At 54.9% G+C, this 26,053-nt stretch overlaps 1 protein-coding gene across 1 annotated transcript in view; it reads left to right on the forward strand.

The window, feature by feature from the left end:
• POLA1 (DNA polymerase alpha 1, catalytic subunit) overlaps nt 1-26,053 on the forward strand; it is a 2,033,948-nt gene that overhangs the window by 109,338 nt on the left and 1,898,557 nt on the right. The window contains exon 4 of the mRNA XM_086934515.1: nt 14,413-14,490. Within this exon, the coding sequence (XP_086790641.1) occupies nt 14,413-14,490 (78 nt within the window). The remainder of the gene's footprint in view (nt 1-14,412; nt 14,491-26,053) is intronic.

The following is a 26,053-nucleotide window of genomic DNA, read 5'->3' on the forward strand; positions in this document are numbered from 1 at the left end:
ATTTCAAGTGCAGCCGCCCTTGATATTTCACTAAAGTCTCGACATTCCTGTACACATCTTCCAAACCTAATTCGAACTTATGAGCCCGGTCCAGAATATCATATATTACTTGAGGGGCTCTACCGTCCTAGAAACACTGTTCCCATAAGGAAATCAGACGGGTAGCCATATGCTCCAGGGCGTACTACTGCATGACAGGTTGGTAATCTCTAAGAGTACTCCATATATCAGTTATAGTATACACTGCATTCCGCATCCATTGGGACGCCTGATTCGCAACCATCCGTTTCTCGTCTACCCCCACTGTTGATCGAGTAAATAACCGTTGCGCGCCAAGATCCCCCGGAACACGCGAGGGAGTTTGGTCCGCTAGGGCGGGGGTCGTGCTTGAAGACTGAGAAGCCCAAGCTGGAGAGGGGGAGGCCAAAACAACTGTGGACGCAGTGGGAGAGGACAATGCATCTGGCACTAGAGTAGCCGATCCAAATGCCAAAGGGGACAAAACAGAAGAATTTCCCGTAGAGGCAGGGGGGAGAGGACATTACAGGGGCCGATGCCATAGGAGCTGAGGCTGCAATTAAACGGACCGCAGGATATATGCTCTGAAACTAATACACGGCATATACATACATAAGTATATCCAAAAAGAAAATTTTCAAAACGACATGTCTTTTTCAAAACAGAAGAATGGAGCAAGTCGACTCCCGTTCATGGAGAACTAATCAATTCAGATTTCCAGACCAACAGATACCAAAATCAGACAGTCCAAAGATACCAAGAGACCGTCGGACAGGGGTTAACCACAGAACGACCTACATACCATCCCGCGATCTTCCTGGTTCACCCTCTGGACTAATCTGACTAAGCCCGCTGCCTTAGCGTCGCTTCCGATGTGTCCCAAAGGCTACCCAGGTACAACCACGGGCTATTCCGAGAGCAGTCCGGCCGGGTGTGTACCACACAAGCCACACCAAGGCGTCCGATCAATATCTCTATTATTCACCAAACCAGTCCGTGGAGGATCTGCCCGTGCAGCCACAATGCCACCCTGTCAGACCCCCAAAGTTCTCTGTGGCACACCGACCACCAAATCCAATACAGTTAACTGCTACCAAGCGCTGCTCAACAGCGTGTTCCAAAATACATCGATCACAATCCACACACCTGGTGCACGCAGGTACAATTGCGGATTCTCCACTGCCAACTCCTGAAGGCCAACACGGTCAGCTCCTGGGTTACTCCCGTAGGACTCTGGCGAAGGGTCACTAGCAGCTAGGGCTCAGTGATCGCGAGAGCAGAGGAAGTCAGAATTTCTGGTCAGTCCACCCCCTCGACCAGAGCTCCCCTTTCTTTGTCCTTTCCACCGGTTACGGGAGGACGACCCCACAGCGGAGTCCCACCAGAGTCGCCAACTGACGTACCATAAAAATAACATAAGGAGCTACACTTACCAATAGCCCCAATTCCAATTACCAAATAAGCAGTCAGTCTGCAGTGAAGACAGTTCAATCTTTTATTAGGCAAACTACTCTATAGAGGAGCCTCTCCCATTCTCACCCCTCAAGGTGCGTGGAGAAGACTGCTGGCTTACATTCAAAACAGCACATATATACTTTCAGTAAAGTACGTGAAGTCACCGTAAATGGAAAAACACTACTTGGCTCTTGGTCCTCAGGAAGGACCATATATGGCACACGATTAGTTCGGAGCTCTGCTTGGTTATTAGTGGGGAGGTCAGGAGGGGTGACTCCCTTTTGTCCCAGTGCCCGGGAGTGCAGGCACGGCTCCTTCAGGAATGCGCTTATCGCACCCGAAGCCAGATGCGACCTTGGGTCCCAGGGCAGAGAGAGAATAGCGTGCATTGAGCTGCCTTCAGTAATTCAACTGAGCCGAGGCCTGACAACTAATGGAAGGTAACACGTGATTACTGCTTGTGTCTAACATTGCAGGGAAGATGGCGTCTGTATGGTTTTCGGCCTACTCAAAGTAAACAGAACACAGAAACAGTGCATACCCTTACCTACTAGCTAAATCAGATATAGGTTTGACTTGATGCATACTCACATAGAAAAGCATATAGATACATCATGCTAATACAATATATATATGTGTCTATTACCACTAACATAGGGGAAATCCGATTTTATCCCTCACTGCTTCATTAAACATTTGCCAGCATTTCCAATTTGAAACGTATGCAACCAAATTAAAGACCTTGGCTAATGTTATCTCACGTGATGTTTCACTGCTGTAACATGTCTTTTTTAGGGAATTGAATTTAGTTGATTCTGTCTGTTTTTGCCAAGACTGTGCTTGATTGAGTACTGCTTAACATTATCAGTTTCCTATTCTTGAGGTTCGAACAGAGGATAAAGCATTTAGATCAACTCTAGCGTGTTGTGCCTAGATGAGTTGCCAGGACCCTGATTCTGTACTATCCTGGCCCCTTTGGTATAGTCTTTTTACCTAGCATTTACCTCTGCACAGACATCAAGAAACCTATCCCCAAGCATTACTTTTTGCATCCAGTGTTGGCAGTTTCTTCAGCTCATTACTATTGGTGATGTCAGTTCTGAAACACGAGCAAACGTCAGAGTCCGAAATGTTTTGGAGCTGTTGTCGGTTGATGATCTGTAGTTCATGGTTCATTTTGGCGGTGTTGTATGTCTAGAAAGAGTTGGTTTCAGTTCCCCATCTCTATTAGCTGTGGAACTCTTTCTCATGGCTTTGCTGGCTAAAAGTGTGACCGCATTTGTGACAAATCCTTTTCTTTGCAAATGTAGTATATATATATATATATATATATATATATATATATATATATATATATATATATATTTTTTGTAAAATTTTTATTTATTCAAGGTTTTAAGCAGAAGAAAAGGAGGAGAAAAGGTGAGAAAGAGGATGAGAAAAAGGAACAGGCGACATTCCGCCATAAATCCCCACACAGGGGGTGCTGGAGAACATTGCTGCAGAAAAACCAAAATTACATAAAGGGAGACGGCAATTAGCGTTGTCAGGCGCAGTGCAAATGTCATTGTTCGCCAATCTCCATCGATTGGAGGGAGCACCAACGTCTCAGCAGACAGTCCAAAGTTCCCAGAAGGCTGTGTCCCAACCAGGATCACAATCATATAGGAAGGCCGTGCAATCCGTCTTCACATGCAAATTTTGTCGCAACCAAAAGTAGATAAACAACCCCAACCCAACACCCCACTTCCCCCCCACCCCCCACCCTGTCCCTGGTGGTGGCGACCATCCTGCACTCAAAACGACACCATACAAGCAGGCGGTAAAATTTGGAAGAGATGTAATGCATGAAGAGCTGAGGGGCAAACCGCAGATGGCAAACCCCGAGACAGAAACCTAACCAAGGGTCCCCAGTTGAACATGAAGTTTTTAAAATTCCCCAAAATGATATCTGACAGTCTCTCCATACTCCGTAGTCGCCATAACCGTGCGTGCCATAAAGAGATAGCTGGAGCTGTTGGGCTTTTCCAAGTGGCTGCCAAAGTCAATTTGGCTGCTCCCAGGCACAGCCATATAATGCGTTTATCGGCCCTAGTTTGGTGTTCCAACAGCGGGTCTCTAAGCCCCAATAGGACATACTCCATTGAATCCGGAATTGGATAGCCCATCACATCCTTGATGTGGGATAGGATCTCGAACCAGAATGGTCGGATGGTGGGACAGGCCCACTAGATGTGGCGGAAGTCACCCAGCATACCGCAGCCTCGCCAGCACTTATCTGAGGTCGTCGGAAATATCCGATGCAACTTGGATGGATATAGATACCAGTCAAATATAAGCTTCAGATGAGCCTCTCTAAGATCTGTTGAATGATTATGTACTGCTACATCTCGCCAAAGGCTCCTCCACTCATTGTCAGAAATGTCCCTACCCAATGCAGTCTCCCAGTGGTCCATGTATCGAGGTCAGGGGGACACCGTGGTGTCTAGTAACATCCCATAAATTAAGGAGATCGTCCCCTTCATGGTGGACGTGCAGAGAATAAAAGCCTCAAACTTTGTTAATGGTCTGGTAGCGGCATCCACCACCCCAGGTGACGTTGCCCAGTGTAGGAGTTGGAGGTGCCGAAAGCGCTCAGTGGGCAGCACACCATAATCCCGCATACAGTTTTGGAAGGTAAGAGGCGCCGTACCATGAAACAGGTGAGTGAGGGCTCTGCAGCCACTCTCTCTCCAGACATCAAAGGGTCCATCCGTCAGGGCCGGAGGAAAGGCCGGGTTGAAATGGATAGGAGTAAATGGGGACGGGAAGGTGGTCCACCGGTCGTCGCCACTGACCGTGTCCCAGATCTTCAGCACCGTGCTGGTGGGGGTGCTAATATACGCGTTTCTGAGTCGGTCCGCTTTAGGTTTCCAGGCCAGGTCCCAGATGGATCTTCCGACCACACTCCGATCCATATGGAGCCAGTGCTTCTCTGAGAGCTGTTGGGACCCTTCCACCAGTACTCTCAATTGGGCAGCTTTATAATACAAGTGCATGTCTGGGAACCCCACCCCCCCTTCCATTCGTGGACGTCGAAGAACTGCATAAGAAAGTCGCGCCCGGCCGCCTTGCCATACAAATTTCAACATCAAGGTCATGATAGTGGTATAAGCGCTCGAATCCGGTGCACCTCTTCGTGAGATAGTCAGGTTCAGAATATACGACTTGTCGAAATTGACTCTGAATCCTGCCACTGTCTCAAATTCAGAGAGCACTGTATGGACATAGGGTAACGATAGTGCCGGATCCCTAACCGAAAGTAACACGTCGTCCGCGAAAAGCGAAATCTTATGTTGCTCACCTGAGAAGGGGAGGCCCAAGATTTGTTCGTTCTCCCGAATCGCTAGGGCCAACGGTTCAATGCTTAAAGCAAAGAGAAGTGGGGAGAGCGGGCACCCCTGACGTGTTCCGTGGGAATGGTGGAAACTCCCGGATCTATGGCCATTAATCAGCACCCGAGAGGTGGGGTTGTTATAGTTGGCCTCAAGCATTCTTATGAAGTGGGGTGAAAACCCGAAGGCTTCCAGCGTGCGATGTAAAAAGCCCCAGTCGACGCGATCAAAGGCTTTCTCCGCGTCGAGCCCTACTAATACCGCCGGTATGCAAAATCTATTGGCCTTCTCGATCAGATGGATCACGCGCCTCAGGTTGTCATGAGTTTGCCGACCCCTTATAAACCCGGACTGGTCCGGGTGGACAAGGGCCGGCATCAAATCCTGTAACCTACCAGCAAGAATAGAAGAATACAACTTAGCGTCTAGATTGAGGAGCGCTATCGGGCGATAAGACGCGCATTTGGTAAGATCCTTCCCTGGTTTTGGGAGGACGGTAATCAGAGCCTCGGCCATAGTTTCAGAGGTCCTCCCCTCAGACGCCATTGCATTAAAGAGGGACACCAGGTATTCGCAGATGTCCGATGCAAACGTCTTGTAGAACAGGGCCGTGTAACCGTCAGGGCCCGGGGCCTTGTGGAGTTTCAGAGCCTTAATGGCGTCCAATACCTCCTCCCTGGTGATGGGGAAGACAGCAAGTCATTCCATTCCCTGGAAACCTGTGGTATAGGGAGACCACGCAAGAACGCAGATTGGGCATCTGGGTCAAGGGCGTCGCTCGAATAAAGATCTGCATAAAAGCGGCCAAAAAGGGCTGCTTTGTCCGCATCCCTGTGCCGAACAGAACCCGAGTGGTCCTGTATGCCCCCAATGTAATCCTTCTTGCGCTTATCTCGAAGCTGCCGGGCCAGGTGACGCCCCACCTTGTTCCCCTGGGAGTAAGAGACGCGTCGGAGGCGCAGGAGGGTAAACTCAGCCTGGTTGTTGTAGTGGGCTTTCAATTTTCCTCTCACCGCCGTTAGTGGTCGGAGGGTCACCCTAGAGGGGTTTGACTTGTGCGCCTGTTCCAAAGTAGCGAGTTCCGTCTCCAGGGCCTCCCTCTCCTCCCTCCGAAGCTTGTTAAGGTTCTCATTGAGGGCGAGGCATGTACCCCGTATTGAGGCCTTGCACGCATCCCATGTGGTATATACTGATGTATCAGAAGGTGGGTTAAGAGCAAAAAACTCTCCTATAGCGCTTCGCAGCTCTTTACAGGAAACCTCATCCGGTACCAACGCTGCCGGGAAGTACCACTTCCGCCAACCGTCCCTCCCGCTACCCCCCCCCCCCCCCACGGACCAATGCAACCCAAGAACCACCAGGCTGTGGTCAGATACTGAGAGTGGAAAAACACTAGCAATTCGGACATCCCCCCCATGAGGGCCTGACTAATAAAAATATGATCTATACGAGAGTATGAGCGATGGACATGAGAAAAAAATGTATAATCCTTGGTCTGAGGGTGTAAAAAGCGCCAGCTGTCTACCAACCCCAATTCGCCTATTTGTCGCTGCGTTTCTTCCGAAAAGACCCCAGCATCTGCTCTGCGCGCCCCGAGCTATCCATATCCCTGTCCCACACCATGTTGAAGTACCCCAACAGTAACAAGTGCCCTTCTACAAAGTCCCCCATCTTGTCCATCAGGCCTTGCAAAAAACCCTTCTGTCCCGCATTAGGGGCATAAACCACCACAAACATGCATTGTCGGCCATATAATGACCCCTTCACCATTAGCCAACGACCCTCCTTATCACTACTCACCCCCAGAGGCTGAAAGTGGAGAGACGCCTGGAACAGGAGGGCCACTCCCCTATGCTTGGTGGATGCTGACGCCATATAAATAAGGGGGAAGTGTCTATGTCGGAGCCTTAGTTCATCCTTCCTAGCTAAGTGGGTTTCCTGGAGGGCTACTACATCAAGATGATGATCTGATAGGTACTTCCAGAGTTTCTGGCGCTTCTGTGGGGAATTGAGACCCTTCACATTCCAGGTACCTATACTAACAGGCATAATGATGGCGGGAGACTCCGCTCTGCGTGCTTATTAGGATGATCAGAGCCCAGTCCCCAGCCATCGCCAGCCACCACTCCACACACCCTTGGGCCAGACCCACCTCCCAACTACCTCCTCCAGTCCTCAGATCTCCCCCTCCCTCCAGCAATTCCACATCATCGGACCTCCCAGAGTCAGCCAGACAAGAAGACCCGCAGAGCACTGCACATTGAGAACAATCGGATAGAGACACCAATAACCATGTTCCAAGCACCCTCCGTCCACGGGGAACAGAACACATCCCTCCCCAGAGCACCAAACATCCTCCATCCATGCAAACATCAGAAAATGTATAATCCTCAGTAAGGCTCAAGTTAGCTATCGCAATGAAGAACACCACTAGCGCAAACAATACCTCATACACACAGTTTTCGGTCGCCACCACTCTCCCCTCCCCCCTTGCCCCAAACCCCAAACCCCAACACTCCCCCCGTGCCCCCTGCCCCCGAAACCCCCCACCTCCCACCCCCCCTGCAAACAAAAAACCAATAAGACATAACTCAAGGCACTGAACCTGAACAAAGTACTCAGCAGTTCCAATAGACCATAGTTCACAAGGCCCTCATCGGACTGGAATCGGGGTGGGGGCACCAACTCGGGGACCCCCAGGGCCATGGTCCGGGATGTCTTCTCCAAAAGTACAATAGTACCCCGGGACCTTAGGGCCAGAGTCCCTCCGGGGCCAAACCTTCAGAAAATCGGAGATCACGCTGCTCCAGAGCTTTGTTGAGAATCTGCTACTGTGGCCGAGGCCACCGATGCCACCGCATCACCCCTTTCCTGCAAGCTAGCAGCGCGGTCCGGCCTCCGCCGGTTCGGGGACAAACCAATTCTATGCCAGGAGGAAGACCGGCGTCGTCTCCTCGATGGCGAGGAAAGTGCCGCTTGGGAGGGAGGAACGTCCTCCAGGCCCAGAAGATCCTTTGCCACCTGTAGAGAGCGAATTTGCGCCAGCCTATTCTGCCATCGAAATATGATACGGAAGGGGTGCCCCCAGGAGTACGAGATGTTGCGTTCTCGCAGGAAGGTAGTTACGGGGCGGAATTCCCTACTCTTCTGAAGTGTCGACGCTGCCAAATCCTGGTAGAGCTGCGGACGGTGGTCCCTGAATTGCAAGGAAGTGATGGCTCTAGCCTTCTGCAGGATGCTCTCCTTCACCTGAAAGTCATGCACACAAACGAGAATGTCCGGAGGGGGACCCCCTCCTCTTCTAGGCAGACCGACTCTATGTACCCTATCCATTTTAATTTCTTGCACATCTTCCTCGTCTAGAATCTGTAAGAACAGGGCTTGGACATAGCCACGTAGGTCCCCAGCTTCTCCGTCCCATGGGACCGCCCTAATGCGAATGTTGTTCCTCCGGGAACGATTCTCTAAGTCCTCTGTGTGGGTCTGCAGGTCCAGATTCTGTTAAGTAAGACGGATGATGTCCTGTTGTAGTTGGTGCACGTCGTTTGCTACACTCAGATCGTGATCCTCCAGCGTCGCTACACGTTCACCAATTCCATCTACCTCTCTCCGCACCTCCCGGAGATCCGACGCCAACTGGGCGCGGAGCTCAGAGATGTCCTCTTTAATAGAGGCGAATAGCTCATTCATAAAGGCCTTGGTGGCGGGCGCTTCATCATCCGACTGCTTGGCTGTGGCGCGGGACCAGGGCTATCGCTCACTCTCCAGGAACAAGGGGTGCTCAGGTGCAGCGCAAGACCTCACTAGATATCCAGTCTCGGCCCCCGCGTATCTGCGTCAGTCAGTGGCTACCCAGCCAAGATGGCGTCGTAAAAACTCCCCGCCAGGAGGTGCCTTCCAAAGTCAATGCAGTGATTCTTGCGTCTGGCAGCCCAAGGCCGCAGAACGCGCTGCGCCCGATCTCTGGGCCTCCGCTACTGTAGATCGGGGCCACCAGTCTGGACCCCCCGGCAGTGCTCCTCCGCACTCCTCTCAAGGCTGTGGCACGGCCTCAGTCGAAGGAATAGACCAGGCCAGCCCTTCAGTCCGCAAGGCGATGTAGGCCGTACCGCTACTGTTGGCCTCGGCGTATCACTGGCCTCCGGACCCACCAGCACCTCTCTCCCGGTTCCCCCAGGGAACCAAACGCCGTGCCTCGGCTCCAGATGGCAGGCAATCCGACCAGAAGGCCCGAGGCCACGGAAGTCCTCTGACCGCGGAGCTCCGCGGTGTCCTCAAGGCCTGGGTCCGCTCTCACGCCAGACCGGTGCTCTCAGGTCAGGGCCTGCCCCCTTGTCACCAGCCGTTTCACGCTGCGGTCAGGCCATCCGAAAGCCCCAAGCCGCTCTGCAGTAGGGCCGTCCCCCTCCTCCAGCGGTTGCAATCAGCTCCTTCGGTGCACTCCTCTAAGGACCGCTCCCAGCCTCTCAGCTCCGCCGATAGCCCCAATTGCACTCTCCACATGGTCGGCCGGCTACCAACTCCCCTCAGCTGACTGCAACAGAGCGCCCTAGACCGCCATTCCTTCTTCGATGGTGTGCCGCAGAACCGGCAGGCTTTATGGGGGGCAGAAGAGACCCGCGGCTCCGCCCAGCTGGCGCCGGGTGACTCCGCACTCAAGGGCCGGCCCCCTCCTCACGCGAGTCCGGTGCTTACGAGGCCGGAAGCCGCCTCTCCTCCAACGGTGTTCTCCGGCCTCCCGCAGCCCCGCCGGCAGCGCCGGACCGCACCACTCTGTCAGTGGCTTCCGCTGGTATCTGGAGGCCGGTCAGCACCCCGTGGACAATGCTATACAACGCTAAGCTGGTCGGGCGCCGGAGGGACTCGAAAGTGCGTCTTACTCCGACGCCATCTTGGCCACCATATAGTATATTTTTGAGGTGATGGATAGGGTGATTGCCAATGTAGATTTAAGAAGATTCAGTGACGATAGTTTTGAGTTGTACATAATCTCATATTCCCCACCAGAAGCATGCTTCTATCAGCCCAGGCCAAACATTAACAAGATTTCCACACTGAGCTGGTGTAGTACATTGTGCGTTGAGAATTTTGTCCCTCGTACTGGGAACAATAACCACTTACCCTGATGTACACACAAGACGTTAGAGAACACAAATTGTGTGAAGCAATGTTCGCTTCCTTTAGAAACTGAAATAATTAGGAAGACCCTGATTTGCAAAGCTGACAGTAGATAAGTGTTTTTAGGTCGAGCCTATGCCTTCCCAAACTCCCCAAACTGCGGATTAGGTACACTTCATGTGAGGCAGTAGCGTGCACATCTCCAGCCACATCCCACACCATGGCCCAGCATCAGACTTCAAAGGAAGCCGCTTCCCCCCCCCCCCCAATCAGTCTTCAAAGGAAGCCGCTCCCCCGCCGCGCAATGCCAGAGCTTGTTTTTCTCGCACTTTTTTTTTGTTCTTTGCGGCCCGTCCGCACGGCCAATGCTTCATTCCGCCATCACATCACAAATCTCACATTTTGTCTTCAAGTCCCGCAACTTTTTTATTATCAGGAAGCCGCTCCCCCCCCCCCCCTCTGACTTAAAAGGAAGCCGCTCCCCCGCCGCGCAATGCCAGAGCTTGTTTTTCTCACACTTTTTTTTTGTTCTTTGCGGCCCGGCCGCTCGGCCAATGCTTCATTCCGCCATCACATCACAAATCTCACATTTTGTCTTCAAGCCCCGCAACTTTTTTATTATCAGGAAGCCGCTCCCCCGCCCCCCCCCCCCCTCTGACTTAAAAGGAAGCCGCTCCCCCGCCGCGCAATGCCAGAGCTTGTTTTTCTCACACTTTTTTTTTTGTTCTTTGCGGCCCGGCCGCTCGGCCAATGCTTCATTCCACCATCACACCACAAATCTCACATTTTGTCTGCAAGTCCTGCAACTTGTTTATAATCAGGTTTGATATAATCCATTCAAAGGCAGACGGTTATACTGCTAACCCCAGTTTCACATGCTTGAAATATAATCATCAGAAATATGAATCTAATGTTTTATTTGAAGAAAGCATGATCGCGTTGAGAAGTAACCATCCAACTTCCATATTCACCGGTGTTTTTTGATTATATAGTGTTACATTGGGCATATTGTAAATTACTGTGTTTTTATTACTGTGTTTTATATCACCATGCGATCGTATCAGATTGTACTTTGTTTAATTCCTTTTACATCACTTTTGATCACCCTTGTCGGCACTTACGTTTTCACCTTCACTCATGTTAACATCTCCAATTCATGGATCATATTCAGAAACCGCCTAAAGTGTCTGTTTACCATCTCTATCACCACAACGTAAAAACATGACTGAATGTCAGATTTACACATTAATTAGATCCGGGTAAAGAAACAGGTCACAAACGCTATTACGACAAGTTACGGGCTTGAATCTCCCTCCACTCAATATAAAGGTAAGGCGTATCTCTTCACGTAAATATTGATATTGCACTCAGGTGCAATGTAGAGAACTTATTTAGCCTTGTTTTCATAGGCTAATCACCGCTCCATAAGAAACTTGGCTCACACACACACACTGCCCCCTCACACACACACACTGCCCCCTCACACACACACACTGCCCCCTCACACACACACTGCCCCCTCACACACACTGCCCCCTCACACACACACACTGCCCCCTCACACACACACTGCCCACTCACACACACACACTGCCCACTCACACACACACACTGCCCACTCACACACACACACTGCCCACTCACACACACACACTGCCCACTCACACACACACACTGCCCCCTCACACACACACACTGCCCCCTCACACACACACACTGCCCCCTCACACACACACACTGCCCCCTCACACACACACACTGCCCCCTCACACACACACTGCCCCCTCACACACACACACTGCCCCCTCACACACACACACTGCCCCCTCACACACACACACTGCCCCCTCACACACACACTGCCCCCTCACACACTGCCCCCTCACACACACACACTGCCCCCTCACACACACACACTGCCCCCTCACACACACACACTGCCCCCTCACACACACACACTGCCCCCTCACACACAAACACACTGCCCCCTCACACACACACACACTGCCCCCTCACACACACACACACTGCCCCCTCACACACGCACACTGCCCCCTCACACACGCACACTGCCCCCTCACACACGCACACTGCCCCCTCACACACGCACACTGCCCCCTCACACACGCACACTGCCCCCTCACACACGCACACTGCCCCCTCACACACGCACACTGCCCCCTCACACACGCACACTGCCCCCTCACACACGCACACTGCCCCCTCACACACGCACACTGCCCCCTCACACACGCACACTGCCCCCTCACACACGCACACTGCCCCCTCACACACGCACACTGCCCCCTCACACACACACTGCCCCCTCACACACACACTGCCCCCTCACACACACACTGCCCCCTCACACACACACTGCCCCCTCACACACGCACACTGCCCCCTCACACACGCACACTGCCCCCTCACACACGCACACTGCCCCCTCACACACGCACACTGCCCCCTCACACACGCACACTGCCCCCTCACACACGCACACTGCCCCCTCACACACGCACACTGCCCCCTCACACACGCACATTGCCCCCTCACACACGCACACTGCCCCCTCACACACGCACACTGCCCCCTCACACACGCACACTGCCCCCTCACACACGCACACTGCCCCCTCACACACGCACACTGCCCCCTCACACACACACACTGCCCCCTCACACACACACTGCCCCCTCACACACACACTGCCCCCTCACACACACACTGCCCCCTCACACACACACTGCCCCCTCACACACACACTGCCCCCTCACACACACACTGCCCCCTCACACACACACTGCCCCCTCACACACACACACTGCCCCCTCACACACACACACTGCCCCCTCACACACACACACTGCCCCCTCACACACACACACTGCCCCCTCACACACACTGCCCCCTCACACACACACTGCCCCCTCACACACACACACTGCCCCCTCACACACACACACTGCCCCCTCACACACACACACTGCCCCCTCACACACACACACTGCCCCCTCACACACACACACTGCCCCCTCACACACACACACACTGCCCCCTCACACACACACACACTGCCCCCTCACACACACACACTGCCCCCTCACACACACACACTGCCCCCTCTCACACACACAGCGCCCCCTCACACACACACTGCCCCCTCACACACACACAGCGCCCCCTCACACACACAGCGCCCCCTCACACACACACACTGCCCCCTCACACACACACACTGCCCCCTCACACACACACACTGCCCCCTCACACACAGCGCCCCCTCACACACACTGCCCCCTCACACACACACACTGCCCCCTCACACACACACACTGCCCCCTCACACACACACACTGCCCCCTCACACACACACACACTGCCCCCTCACACACACACACTGCCCCCTCACACACACACACACTGCCCCCTCACACACACACTGCCCCCTCACACACACACTGCCCCCTCACACACACACTGCCCCCTCACACACACACTGCCCCCTCACACACACACTGCCCCCTCACACACACACTGCCCCCTCACACACACACTGCCCCCTCACACACACACTGCCCCCTCACACACACAGCGCCCCCTCACACACACAGCGCCCCCTCACACACACACTGCCCCCTCCCACACGTACACACACAACCCCCCTCGATCTATCGCCCCCCTCTGTCTATCGCACCACCACAGCATCCCTCTGCACCACCACAGCATCAATCTGTGCAACCACTAAACAACTGGTTCAAATATGTTCTCTCAATGTTTCAAGCTTTATTACAAATGTCACAAAAAGATGTTAATACTTTCTCTCTGTTCTTGTTTTTTAGTCACAATAAAATACACTGAACATAATCTTCACAAAAGTTATTTACAAAAGTATAAGCTATTGCCATTATAAATTATAATAATTTTTATTTAAGTATTAATTATAAAAAAAAGCCATTGTTATTTGTAATATCAATACATCTAAGTCACGTAAATACAACACATATTGCATTACAAATGCTATAGGTGTCACATTTGCGAAAGTTATAACTATTGGCATTGTAAATGACAAAGCTATTAATTTCGCTATTTTCAAAACCAACACATAAATAGAAAAATGTCATTTACAATGCTAAAATCTCAAACTTTCCTAATGCGAGACCTATTGCATTGCAAATGCTTGTTAAGAGCAAGGAACTGAGTGAGGATTGTTTCTTACTGGACTTTGTATGTAACGCAAGTGATGGTAAGAATGGATGCTTTAGTCATAACCAGAAAGTATTGTTAATTTTCTCAAATGATGGTTTTGAAAACGATTCGGTGATGTATATCTAAACCTTTCTCGTACCAGGTACAGTGGGGGAGCTGATCCTCTGATCCTCTAATCCATAGAGCAGATATCCTATTTAAATTACTTATGGTATTGTTTGTGTCCCTCTTTACATAGATGGCATTGGTTATGTAGAAGATGGCAGAGAAATCTTTGACGATGACCTTCAAGTGGATGTTGCTGGGAACAACACAGGTAATTTTTATTTTTTATTTTGATTACCAACTTTATTAGGAGTTTCGCAGCAAGACACATGCCATTACAAAACATGGATGTCCTGTATATAGCAAATGAGTCATGGCAGCCTTCTGACTTGGAAAGAATGCATCATATTGACAAACCATAGTAGCAACATAGTTTCCCCCTCACCTGCTCGTGTTTACGAGGACAGCCACAGGCCATAAAGATAGGTTTCTCTTGGCGCATGAATCAGTCCACCCCCTGACTCCAGCACTGAATCGTGGATGCTGCGGGTTACTTCCAGTTGCGTGCCACATCTCTTTTGGCTACCAGGCAGGCTCCCCCCAGAAAGGTGCGTTCTGCCCTCAGGCTTCATGAATCCTCCAATAATACATTATGGTGGGTCAGCTCTAGGGGGTACCTCAGGACATTGGAGAGTACTCGACCCACTCCCTCCCACAAGGGGCGCAGAGCTGGGCACTCCCATGCCATATGGAAGAAATCTGCCGCTGTGAGCGCAAAATGTGCGCAGGCAGCGTGAGAAGCTAGTGTTGCAGTTGTAGCGGGGTAACGCAAGTTGTATGAAGATTGTTGAATTAGACCATGCGCAGTTGCTAAGAGATTGCTAATTCCCTGGGCGCCATGCATGCATGCCTTCCTCCACTCATTCTCATCGAGGTCTCCCTCCCAGGAGCTCCATCTATGTCTATTGTGCTCAATGTCGTCCGGACCGTGAATAACCAGTGAGCGGTAGATTAAGGAGATGGCACCCCTCCCAGGCGTCCGAGGAAAATCTTGGCTTCCAGGGGGTTGTATTTGTTTGGAGTCAATAAAGTATGGCCGGGCCTGGGTCAGTCCGATCAGCCTTCATGGTTACCCCCACTTTTTGCTGGTGTCAGAAGTTTTTTTGGACTAGTCTGGACTCTGAAGAAACCCCTTGGAAGACATAAGTTTGGAGAGCCACCCCACCCGTGGTCATGGCACGTAAGGACGTGCAGTGGTTCGGACATGGCTGCAAGGTTGGGGATGAACCGTCCACAGTACGTGGCCATGCCGAGGAAACTCCTCACCTCCGTGGGGTTTCTTGGCGTGCTGGCTGTCCGTATAGCTGCGGCCTTCTTTGGATCCCCCAGGAGACCCTCTCGGGTGAACGTGCAGCTGAAGAAGTCCACGCTTTCCTGGGAGAAAGCGCATTTGGATCTGTGCAAGGTTAGACGCAGTCCGCCAGCCTTTTCACATTGTCCCGGAGGTGTGAATGGTGTTCCTCGAGCGTGTTGGGAAAATACAAGGATATAGTCACTGAGGTTGATCACCCATTGCAGCCCAACAGTGCTTCCTGAATGGCATTTTGGAAGACTTCGGCAGCTGAGGACACCCCGAAGCTGAGCCTCTTGTATCTGCGTAGACCCATGTGCGTTGAAACGGTGGTAATGTATCTGCTCTCCGGCTCCAGTTCCAGCTGATGATAGCCGGAGTTCAGGTCTAACTTAGAGAACCACTTCGCTCCATTATGGGGGTGATGTGATGTTCCTTCTTCACGGCTGTATTTGGTAGTCTCATGTTGACAGAGTCAAATGGCTCCTGGTTGCTTGGGTACCACGACCAGCGGGGACACCCACGGGGTAGGCCCGGAGACCTTATTGATCACCCCTAGCTCTGCAACCTTCCTCAGCTCCTCCTCCACTTGGGGGCGTGAGGTGAAAGGTACTCGACAGTGCCTGAGGGCCACAGGCCTCACTGAGGGGGTCAATGTGGAGCTTAAACCTCTTGCCCTTGAGCTTCCCCAGTCCTTCAAAGAGAGTCGGAAACTCCTCTAACATCGCCTCCGCATGGGATTCATGAACTTGGTTGGCGAAGAAGACGAGCACTAGGTCTTCGGCCATATGGCTTCTGAGCAGAGTTCTTTTCTTGCCCTCAGTGATGTGGAACCTCGTCTCAGTGGAGTAGCTTCTATTCGCAACCGTGGTCTGGATGACGCCACGGAGATGGAGCGAGTCCGTCCCACCATAAGTGTAGATCTGTGCCGTGGATGGCACGAGAGGGGGTCTCGGTGATAGGCAATCATACTGGTCGGAGTCCATCACATTGACTGATGCCCCGCTGTCAATGAGGGCCTGCACCGCAGGGCCATCGATGGAGACAGAGCACATGGGAGGGGGCCTCCGCCGAGTCCCTGTCCGGCTAACGCACGACACCACAAAGACTTCGTCGTCTTAGTCTTCATACATGGGGTGTTATTCTTGTGGTTGGTCATCCGGCACAGGCTGTGGGTCGTCCAGGGAGACCTGGCGAACGCGCTGGGACATGCTTCTGGGTCTTGATGCTGTTGGTTGGAACCGCCCATCACGGCACACCTTGGCATAGTGGTTTGGTCTTCCACAGCGAGAACACTTCTTTTCTTTCGCCCCGCAGACAGCCGTCGCGAGGTGGTCCTCACCACAGTATCATCAAGGTCCACCATGTGGGGTTCTAGGCGCCTGGTGAGGTGTTGTGGGACATCTCTGGATTGCTTCCACCTTCTCCTCCTTGATCGGCCTGGGCGCATGTGATGCGGCGACCGGTGTATGTATGGCAGTTTCCATCTCTTCTGCCCTGGCGTCCGATAGTTCGTGGGAGCAGGCTAGAACCAGGATCTTGTCCAGCGGGATTCCGGGTTGCCGGAGGATTAGCTTCTGCAGGAGCGTCGAGCGGCAGCCCACGATGATCAGATGGCGTATTTAATCTCGCTGGTCTGTGAAGGGGTACGTGCTCGCCAGCCGGCGTAGTGGAGGGTAAAACATGTCGACGGACTCTGTGTCAGTCTGCCACGCCCTTTTGAACCTGAATTTTTCGAAGTCGTGGTTGAGCTGTGGATCGAAGTGTCTATTGATTGCGGCGACTTCCCCCTCGTAGTCCTCTTCATTACCGTGTCGTGGAGCGTCTTGAACAGATAGTAGATCTCTGCGCCCCCATAGTAGATGAGGAGTGACCGTTTCACTGTGCGATCAGTTTCCCTTGTCCCTTCGAAGTAGTGGTTGAGTCGTCCGACCCAAGCCTTCCACCTTGGCGCTGCCATGGCCGGGTCCGAGACTTCACTAAATGGGTTAGTGGTACAACTGCGGTGTGAGTGTGCACCGATGGTGGTGGATTGGCACCAATGGCTGGGTTGCGCTCTCCATCTTGCTGGGTGGCAGCCCCTGTCGCCGGCGGGGTGCTCATCGTGGCTGGGCAGTAAAGCGTAGGCTCAAGGGCGCAGTTTGTGCGCTGACGTGTGGCTCTGGGGCGTGGGCTTCAGCACGTGTTCATGTGTCGCCGACCTTTCTGTAGTTCTGTGTGTATGCCGGGGGGGAGGGGGAGGGGATGTGTTAGACGGGGACCGGAAGGGTCGGCCGAGGACAAGGGGAGAGGCCTCCGGTGAGGGCCGTCTCCGGCGATCGTACAGACAAGTAACTTCCCCCCCCCCCCCCCCACAGATGGACACCAAACAAGGATGAGGTCAACACTCTTTATATACGATTCTTGAAGCAAGGATATCAGTGATACAGTGAGGTCGGGACACGAGGGTCCTCTCAATTCTAGTCTCTGAGGGGAAAAGGGTAGCGGGACAGTCTTGGTACCGAACTTGTACTGGGGTGGTCAGATGGATAGCTCACAATCCTCGAGCTCGGAGTCCTGGAGGGTCGGGCCGTGGCAGTGACAACAGGCCAGGATGATAAGTCTCACTTGAGAAGGGCAGCGCAAGGCGGTGGTTCACACAGGGATGGGCCGCGGCAGCGCCAGCAGGTCCCGACGAAGACGTAGGTTGTAGAGGGCCGCGGCAGCGCCAGCAGGTCCCGACGAAGGATGTAGGTTGCAGAGGGCCGCGGCAGCGCCAGCAGGTCCCGACGAAGATGTAGGTTGCAGAGGGCCGCGGCAGCGCCAGCAGGCAGGACGATGATTCACAAGGCAGGGCTGCGTCAGCGCCAGCAGTCCGTCAAGGATGAGTTCTTCTAGGTGTCTCTCGACTCATGGATACAACTGCCTTCCTGCTCTGGAGCTGCCCCAGTTATAGGTCTGGCCTCCTTTGATGTCCGGACCCTCGCTCTTGGAGGTCGGGAGGTCCGAGATGAGGAAGTCCAGACACCCAGCAGGGGGGTGGAGCCAGCGCCCGGGGAGGCTGGGGGCGATCGGCACCTGGCGGGGGATAGCCATTGACACTCCTCTCTCCCATTGACCTGCCAAGTGGTCCGTTCACCTCCTGGGTGGATGGTGGTGCCTCGATGTCGGGGCCAGGCCCAGGGTTGGGGTCGAGCTGAGGCCACGCGGCCTCGTGGTGCAATGCCCAAGATGGCGGCTGGGCCGGGGCAATGCTGCTGATGGTGGCCTGGGCCGGCCGATGTTGCGGTGTTCGGGGGCAGGCGTTCCGTTGGGGACGGGTTGCGGGTGGCTTCTGTGGGTTGCCGGGAGGGTTCTTTCTGGAGATGCAGGGAGAGCCGGTGTCAGGGCCCTATCCTGCGGGGAGGGAGCGGGCCTTCCACGAGGCCTGTCCAACATGCGTCCCCCCCAGCTGAAGGCAGGGAGAGTCACCCATCTTCTTGGGTACTCTCCTCGCCGAGGCGGAAGAAGCGTGACAGGCCGTCTGCGTGGTCCTGGCCTGGACGATGCTTCACAGTGAAGTCCATCCCCTGCAGGGAGAAGGACCAGCGCAACAGTTTTGGGTTCTCCCCCCGCATCTGCATCAGCCACTGCAGGGGTCGGTGGTCTGTCTGTACCCTGAAGTGAGTACCGAAGAGGTAGGGCCGGAGCTTCTTGAGGGCCCATACCACTGCGAAGGCCTCTCGCTCGATGGTGCTCCAGCGCTGTTCTCGAGCCAGCAGGCGTCGGCTGATGAAGACCACTGGCTGATCGACTCCCTCGGTGTTGAGTTGAGAGAGGACGGCCCCAATGCCATGATCTGAGGCGTCCGTCTGGACGATGAATTCCCGGCTGTAGTCGGGGCCTGGAGCACGGGGCGGTGCACATGGCGGCCTTTAACTTCTCGAAGGCCGCTTGACAGTCCGGAGTCCAGTTGACAGTTTTGGGGTTTTTCTTGGAGGTGAGTTCTGTGAGGGGCCCCACAATGCTGCCATAGTCCTTCACAAACCGCCGGTAGTATCCGGTGAGTCCCAGGAAGGCTCGGACCTCGGTTTGGGTGACGGGTGGCTGCCAGGACTGGATGGCAGCGATCTTGAGCTGAAGGGGGGCCATCGGGCCGCTCCCCACCTGGTGTCCGAGATAGGTCACGGACCCTTGGCCGATCTGGCATTTGCTGGCCTTGATAGTGAGGCCGGCCCGTTGGAGGGCATGCAGGACTTCTCGGAGGTGGTGAAGGTGGTCTGCCCAGTGACGACTGTACACAGCGATATCGTCCAGGTAGGCGGCGCTGAATTCTTCGAGGCCCGCCAGTACCTGGTTCACGAGTCGTTGGAAAGTAGCTGGAGTGTTTTTCATGCCGAAGGGCATCACTTTGAAGTGGTAGTGGCCATCCGGGGTAGAGAAGGCGGATCGTTCTTGGGCTCTGGGGGTGAGGCCGATCTGCCAGTAGCCTGCTGTCAGATCGAAGATGCTCAGGTAGCGGGCAGCCCCCATACGGTCAACCAGTTCATCTGCCCGGGGGATGGGGTGAGCGTCGGTTCGGGTGACAGCGTTCAGGCCCTGATAATCCACACAGAATCGGAGCTCGGGGGTGGCGCCCGGGGCGGCAGCCTTGGGGACCAGTACGACCGGGCTGGCCCAGGGGCTGTCGGATGGCTCAATCACTCCCAGTGCCAGCATTTTAGAAACCTCGTCCTGGATGCAGGCGCGCACCCGATCCGGCACTCGGTACGCCCTGTGTCGAATAGGGGGACTATCCCCAGTGTCCACGTCGTGGAGGCACCAGGGGGTGACCCCCGGGGTGAGGGAGAACAGGTTCGCAAATTGCCGCAGGAGAGCCCGACAGTCTTGGCGTTGCTCCGGGGACAAGGCATCGGAGAGTTGGACCCCTTCCACGGAGCCATCTTTTTCACGGGTCCTCAGTAGGTCAGGGAGGGGCTCGGAGTCGTCTTCCGTCCCACTATCTGTTGCCATCAGTAGGCTGAGTTCCGAGCGTACGAAGTGTGGTTTGAGTCTGTTGGCGTGGAGGACCCGGAGGGGGTTCCGGGGGGACTCCATGTCTATTAGGTAGGTGACAGGGCCCTTGCGCTCAATCACCTTGAAGGGTCCTGTCCATTGGTCCTGCAAGGCCCAAGGTTCGACTGGAGACATCACCCATACTTGCTGACCGGGCTCGAACTCCATGGAGGAGGCATGTTGATCGTACCATTTCTTCATGTCCTCCTGACTGGCCTCAAGATTGGCTTTGGCGAGTTCCCTGAACCGCCGGGTCTGGTTGCGGAGGGTCAGGAGATATTTATACACGTCCGGAGGGGTCTTCTGGGGGGGCCATCTCCCATCCTTCCTTGACCAGGCTGAGGGGGCCCCGGACAGGGTGTCCGTACAGGAGCTCGAAGGGGCTAAAACCGAGGGATTTCTGGGGAACTTCTCGGTAGGCGAAGAGGAGGCACGGGAGCAGCACGTCCCATTGGCGACGTAGGGGTTCTTCCAGGCCCATGATCATTCCCTTGAGAGTGCGGTTAAACCGCTCGACCAGTCAGTTTCCTTGCGGGTGATAGGGGGTCGTGATCCGGTAGGTAACCCCGCACTGCTGCCAGAGAGATTTCATGTACTTGGAGATGAAGTTCGTGCCCCTGTCGCTGACTACTTCCTGGGGGAAGCCCACTCGAGAGAAGATCCCCATTAAGGCTCGGCCTACCACGGGTGCTGTCACGGTCCGCAGAGGAATGGCCTCGGGATAGCTGGTGGCGTGGTCCACCAGGACCAGAATGAACCGGTGCCCCTGTGCTGTTCGGGGGTCCAGGGGCCCCACAATGTCTATTCCCACCCGTTCGAACGGGGTGGTGACGACGGGAAATGGCTGCAAAGGAGCTTTGATTTTTCGGCCGCTGTTGGACAGGCCACATGAAGGGCCGCTCCCCCCTCGGCCCGACCAGGCCCGAGCCCGGACACACAAGGGCCACACACCACCACTGCTCGTCTTCCGTCCCCTCCGGGACCCCGGCCCCTGAACATATCGACCTCGTGGGCCCGACCCACTACTGGCCCGCGCGCCCAGCCTGGGCGCCATCTTGGACACTCCGCCACGAGGCCGCCTGGCCCCCGGCCGACCTCAACCCTGGGCCTAGCCAGGCCTCAGACATCCCGGCACCACCATCCACCCAGGAGGTGAGCGGGCTACTTGGCAAGTCAATGGGAGAAAGAGGCGTCGATGGTTCTCCCCCGCCAAGTGCCGCTCGCCCATCGCCTCCCCGGGCGCTGGCTCCACCCCCCTGCTGGGTGTCTGGACTCCCTCATCCCGGACCTCCCGACCTCCAAGTGCGAGGGTCCGGACATCAAAGGGCACCAGCCCTATAACTGGGGCAGCTCCAGAGCAGGAAGGCAGTTGTATCCTGGAGTCGAGACGCAGAGAAGAACTCATCCTTGACGGACTACTGGCGCTGCCGTAGCTCTGCCTTGCGCATCATCGTCCTGCCTGCTGGCGCTGCCGCAACCTTCGTAACCTTCGTAAACCTTCATCGTCGTCGGGACCTGCTGGCGTGGCCGCGGACCGTTTGTAACTACCATCTTCATCGGGACCTGCTGGCTCCGCCGCGGACCGTCGCTTCCTTCGTCCATCTCGGGACCTGCTGGCTCCGCCGCGGCCCGATCATCTAGAACGCCGAGCTCGAGGATTGAGAGCTATTTCCACCATTTGATAACAAGACTGTCCCGCTACCCTTCTCCCAAACCAGAGACCAGAATCGAGGGGACCCCTGAGTCCAGACCTCCTTGTACCATTCATCGTACCTAAAGAATTGCCTATAAAGTATCGTTGAACTTTGCCCTTGTGTGGTGTCCGTCTGGGGGGGAAGTTACTTGTCTGTACGATCGTCGGAGACGGCTCTCCCCGGAGACCTCTCCCCTTATCCTCGGCCGACCCTCCCGGTCCGTCTAACATTGGTGGCCAGCGGCGCGATCCGAATCACCGCATAATCGTACAGAGAGTAGCTCACCCCACGACCAAATCACGATGTCAAACAAAGAAAGCGGATCCACCGAGAAATTTCAGATGGAGAAATTGGACGAGTACAGCCATCGAGAATTAAAACAATTCTGCATCGAACTAGGTATCGCTACCACCGGTCTAAGTACCAAAGACGATTTCAAGCATGCCCTAGAGTCTTGGGCAGAAACCGGGGCTGCCGGAACACCCGATCAAAACATCGCAGCAATAGAAAAAAACACCACGGCCCCTGAGGAGCGAAGAACGGGTCTCTCGCAAGACGAGATCCAGGAACGAGAAAAAACCCGACTACACGAGCTGGAAATGGCCCGGCTCAAAATGGATGTTGAACTTAAGTTGGCCGAACAAAAAATAAACTTAGAGCACCTGCGTCTCCGAGAAGAAAGAGAGGAAAAACAGAGACAAAGGGAGCTCGAGGAGAAGAAATTGGCATATGAACACGAGCGAAAATTAGCTGAGATCGACCTACGCAAGCAGAATAAAGAAGGAGGGGTGCCCGAGCAACCCCACACCCCAGGGGCAACAGAGAAAAAGGTACACATCCCCAAGGATGTCGTTCGAGAGTACTTCCGAGAGGACGACATCCAGCAATGGTTTAAGGCCTACGAAATCGCTATGACCGCCCACCGGATCGATAGAAGCGACTGGGGAGCCGGTCTATGGGGGAGATTCCTCAATGAGGGCCGCGACGCCCTGCTACAGCTCCCGGACCACCAGATGACCTCCTATGACCATATGAAAGCTGCACTCCTCACCCGTTATGGCCTCACACCCGAGATGTACCGTCAGAGGTTCCGAGACTGCACCCGCATCCCGGGTACAACTTGGGTGGACTATGTAAACTATTTTAGCCGAGCCTTCGAGGGCTGGATCAAAGGAAGCAAGGTCACAACTTACGAACAACTCTTCAATCTCATGGTATGGGAGCATCTATCGAACAATTGCTTCATTGAGCTCCGCCAGCACCTCCTCGACAGCAAATTGACCGATCCCCGGCAGCTCGCAGCCGAAGCTGACCGGTGGGAAATCACCAGAGTGGGCCGGAATGGGTCCTATGAACAGAGCCGGAACAACAACGGTCAGCACCGTCCCCGAGGAGGAGGAGGAGGCCAAGGACGCGGAAGAGACAACGCTCCGGTCGCCCCCGCTACCAGCACCACCCCCCCGGCCAACCGGGGCAGCACCCCGGCGCGACCGGGATATCGAGCCAATGTTACGTGCCATCGATGCCAACGAGTCGGCCACTATGCAAACGACCCAAACTGCCCCCAGTATCAGAGCCCAAGACCCCGCCAAGTAGCCGCTGCTGCTCTGGGGGAGGAACAGATCTCAGAGGAACAAGAAGAATATGAGCAAGAGCATCAAGAATGGGAGCCAGCCGCCATGGCTCTAGCCTGCTTAGGGGGGAAAGACATGGTCCCGCGGGTCCCCCTACCCGCTAACACCCAGAAGTACAGCCAATGGGTGAGCATCAATGGACGCCGGGCCGAAGCCCTCCGTGACACCGGGGCCAGTGTGACAGCCGTCCGCTGTCACCTGGTGGCCCCAGAACAGTTCCTACCAAACATTCTCTGCCCTGTCCGTTCAGCCGATAACTCAGAGAGTCTGTGTCGGATGGCCTGCGTCCCTTTCGAATGGGGAGGGGTCTCCGGCATGTTGAAAGTAACGGTCCGAGACGATGCCCCCGTAGACTGCCTCCTGGGGAATGACCTTGAAAGCTCTCCGTGGGCAGCCGTAGAACGACGAGAACACCTGGGGATGTTAGGCATCCCGGACTGGGCATGCGTCACCACCCGGTCCATGGCCGCCCGTGCCAAACCCCGACCCGAGGAACCCGAATGGCCGGCGCCTCCGCCTCCGGTCGCCCCAGCCGAAACCACCGACCGTGACGTCCCCCCAGAACCAGCTCAACCTCCAGACCTCGCTAACCTCGACCAGTGGCCTCAAGAGGGGGGGCCCACGCAAGAACAGTTTCGCCAAGAACAGAAGACCTGTCCCTCCCTCGAGGGACTCCGCCAACAAGCCCTCGCCCAAAGCGCAGGGGATACCTCCGGAACACATTGGATCTACTGGGACAATGATCTGCTATACAGTGAACAAAGAATCGCGGAGTTGGGGGCCAGCCGAGTGCTAGTGGTGCCCCTCCGTTTTAGAGACTTTCTGCTAAACCTGGCCCACGATGTCCCCCTGGCTGGACACCTGGGTCAAGATAAAACCTACAGCCGCCTGGTGACCCACTTCTTCTGGCCCAAAATGAGGGACGATGTACACCAGCATTGCCGATCTTGCCCCACGTGCCAAGCCAGTGGAAAGAGCGGCCGCAAACTAAAAGCCCCCCTGCAACCTTTTCCCGTGGTCACCACCCCGTTCGAGAGGGTCGGGATAGACATTGTGGGGCCCCTGGACCCGCGTACAAAACAAGGCCATCGGTTCATCCTGGTGCTAGTGGACCACGCCACCCGCTACCCCGAGGCTGTTCCCCTGCGGACTTTGACAGCCCCGGTAGTCGGCCGGGCTCTGATGGGAATCTTCTCCCGTGTGGGCTTCCCCCGAGAAGTCGTCAGCGACAGAGGCACGAACTTTATTTCCAAATATATGAAGTCCCTCTGGCAACAGTGTGGGGTTACCTACCGATTCACGACCCCCTATCACCCTCAAGGAAACGGACTCGTTGAGCGGTTCAACCGCACGCTCAAAGGGATGATTGGGGGGTTGGAAGAGCCCCTCCGTCGCCAGTGGGATGTGCTGCTGCCGTGCCTCCTCTTCGCATATCGGGAGGTCCCCCAGAAGTCCCTCGGCTTCAGCCCGTTTGAACTGCTGTATGGACATCCAGTACGGGGGCCGCTCAGCCTAGTCAAGGAAGGCTGGGAGATGCCCCCTCTAAAGAACCCCCCAGATGTCTTCCGATACCTCCTAACCCTCCGCAACCAGACCCGGCGGTTCCGAGAGCTGGCAAAAGCCAACCTAGAGGCCAGTCAAGAGGACATGAAAAAGCGGTATGACCGGAATGCCTCCTCCATCGAATTTGAACCTGGGCAACAGGTATGGGTGATGTCCCCCACCGAACCCTGCGCCCTGCAAGACAAATGGACGGGGCCCTTCAAAGTAGTCGAGCGCAAGGGCACTGCCACCTATCTCATCGACATGGAATCTGCCCGGAACCCCCTCCGGGTCCTCCACGCTAATAGACTGAAACCCCACTTTGTGCGTTCAGAACTCAGCCTCCTGATGGCCACAGACAATGGGGCCGAAGAAGACTCCGAGCCCCTCCCTGACCTCCTACGGACTCGGGAGAAAGACGGCCTCCGTGGATGGGGTCCGACTCTCGGAGGCCCTCACCCGGGAACAACGCCAGGAGTGTCGAGACCTTCTGTTGCAGTTCGCCAGCCTGTTTTCCCTCACCCCAGGGGTCACTTCCTGGTGTGTGCACGACGTGGACACGGGGGACAACCCCCCTATCCGCCACCGGGCCTACCGCGT

This window comes from Lissotriton vulgaris, chromosome 8, assembly GCF_964263255.1.
Source record: "Lissotriton vulgaris chromosome 8, aLisVul1.2, whole genome shotgun sequence".
Classification (NCBI taxonomy): domain Eukaryota; kingdom Metazoa; phylum Chordata; class Amphibia; order Caudata; family Salamandridae; genus Lissotriton; species Lissotriton vulgaris.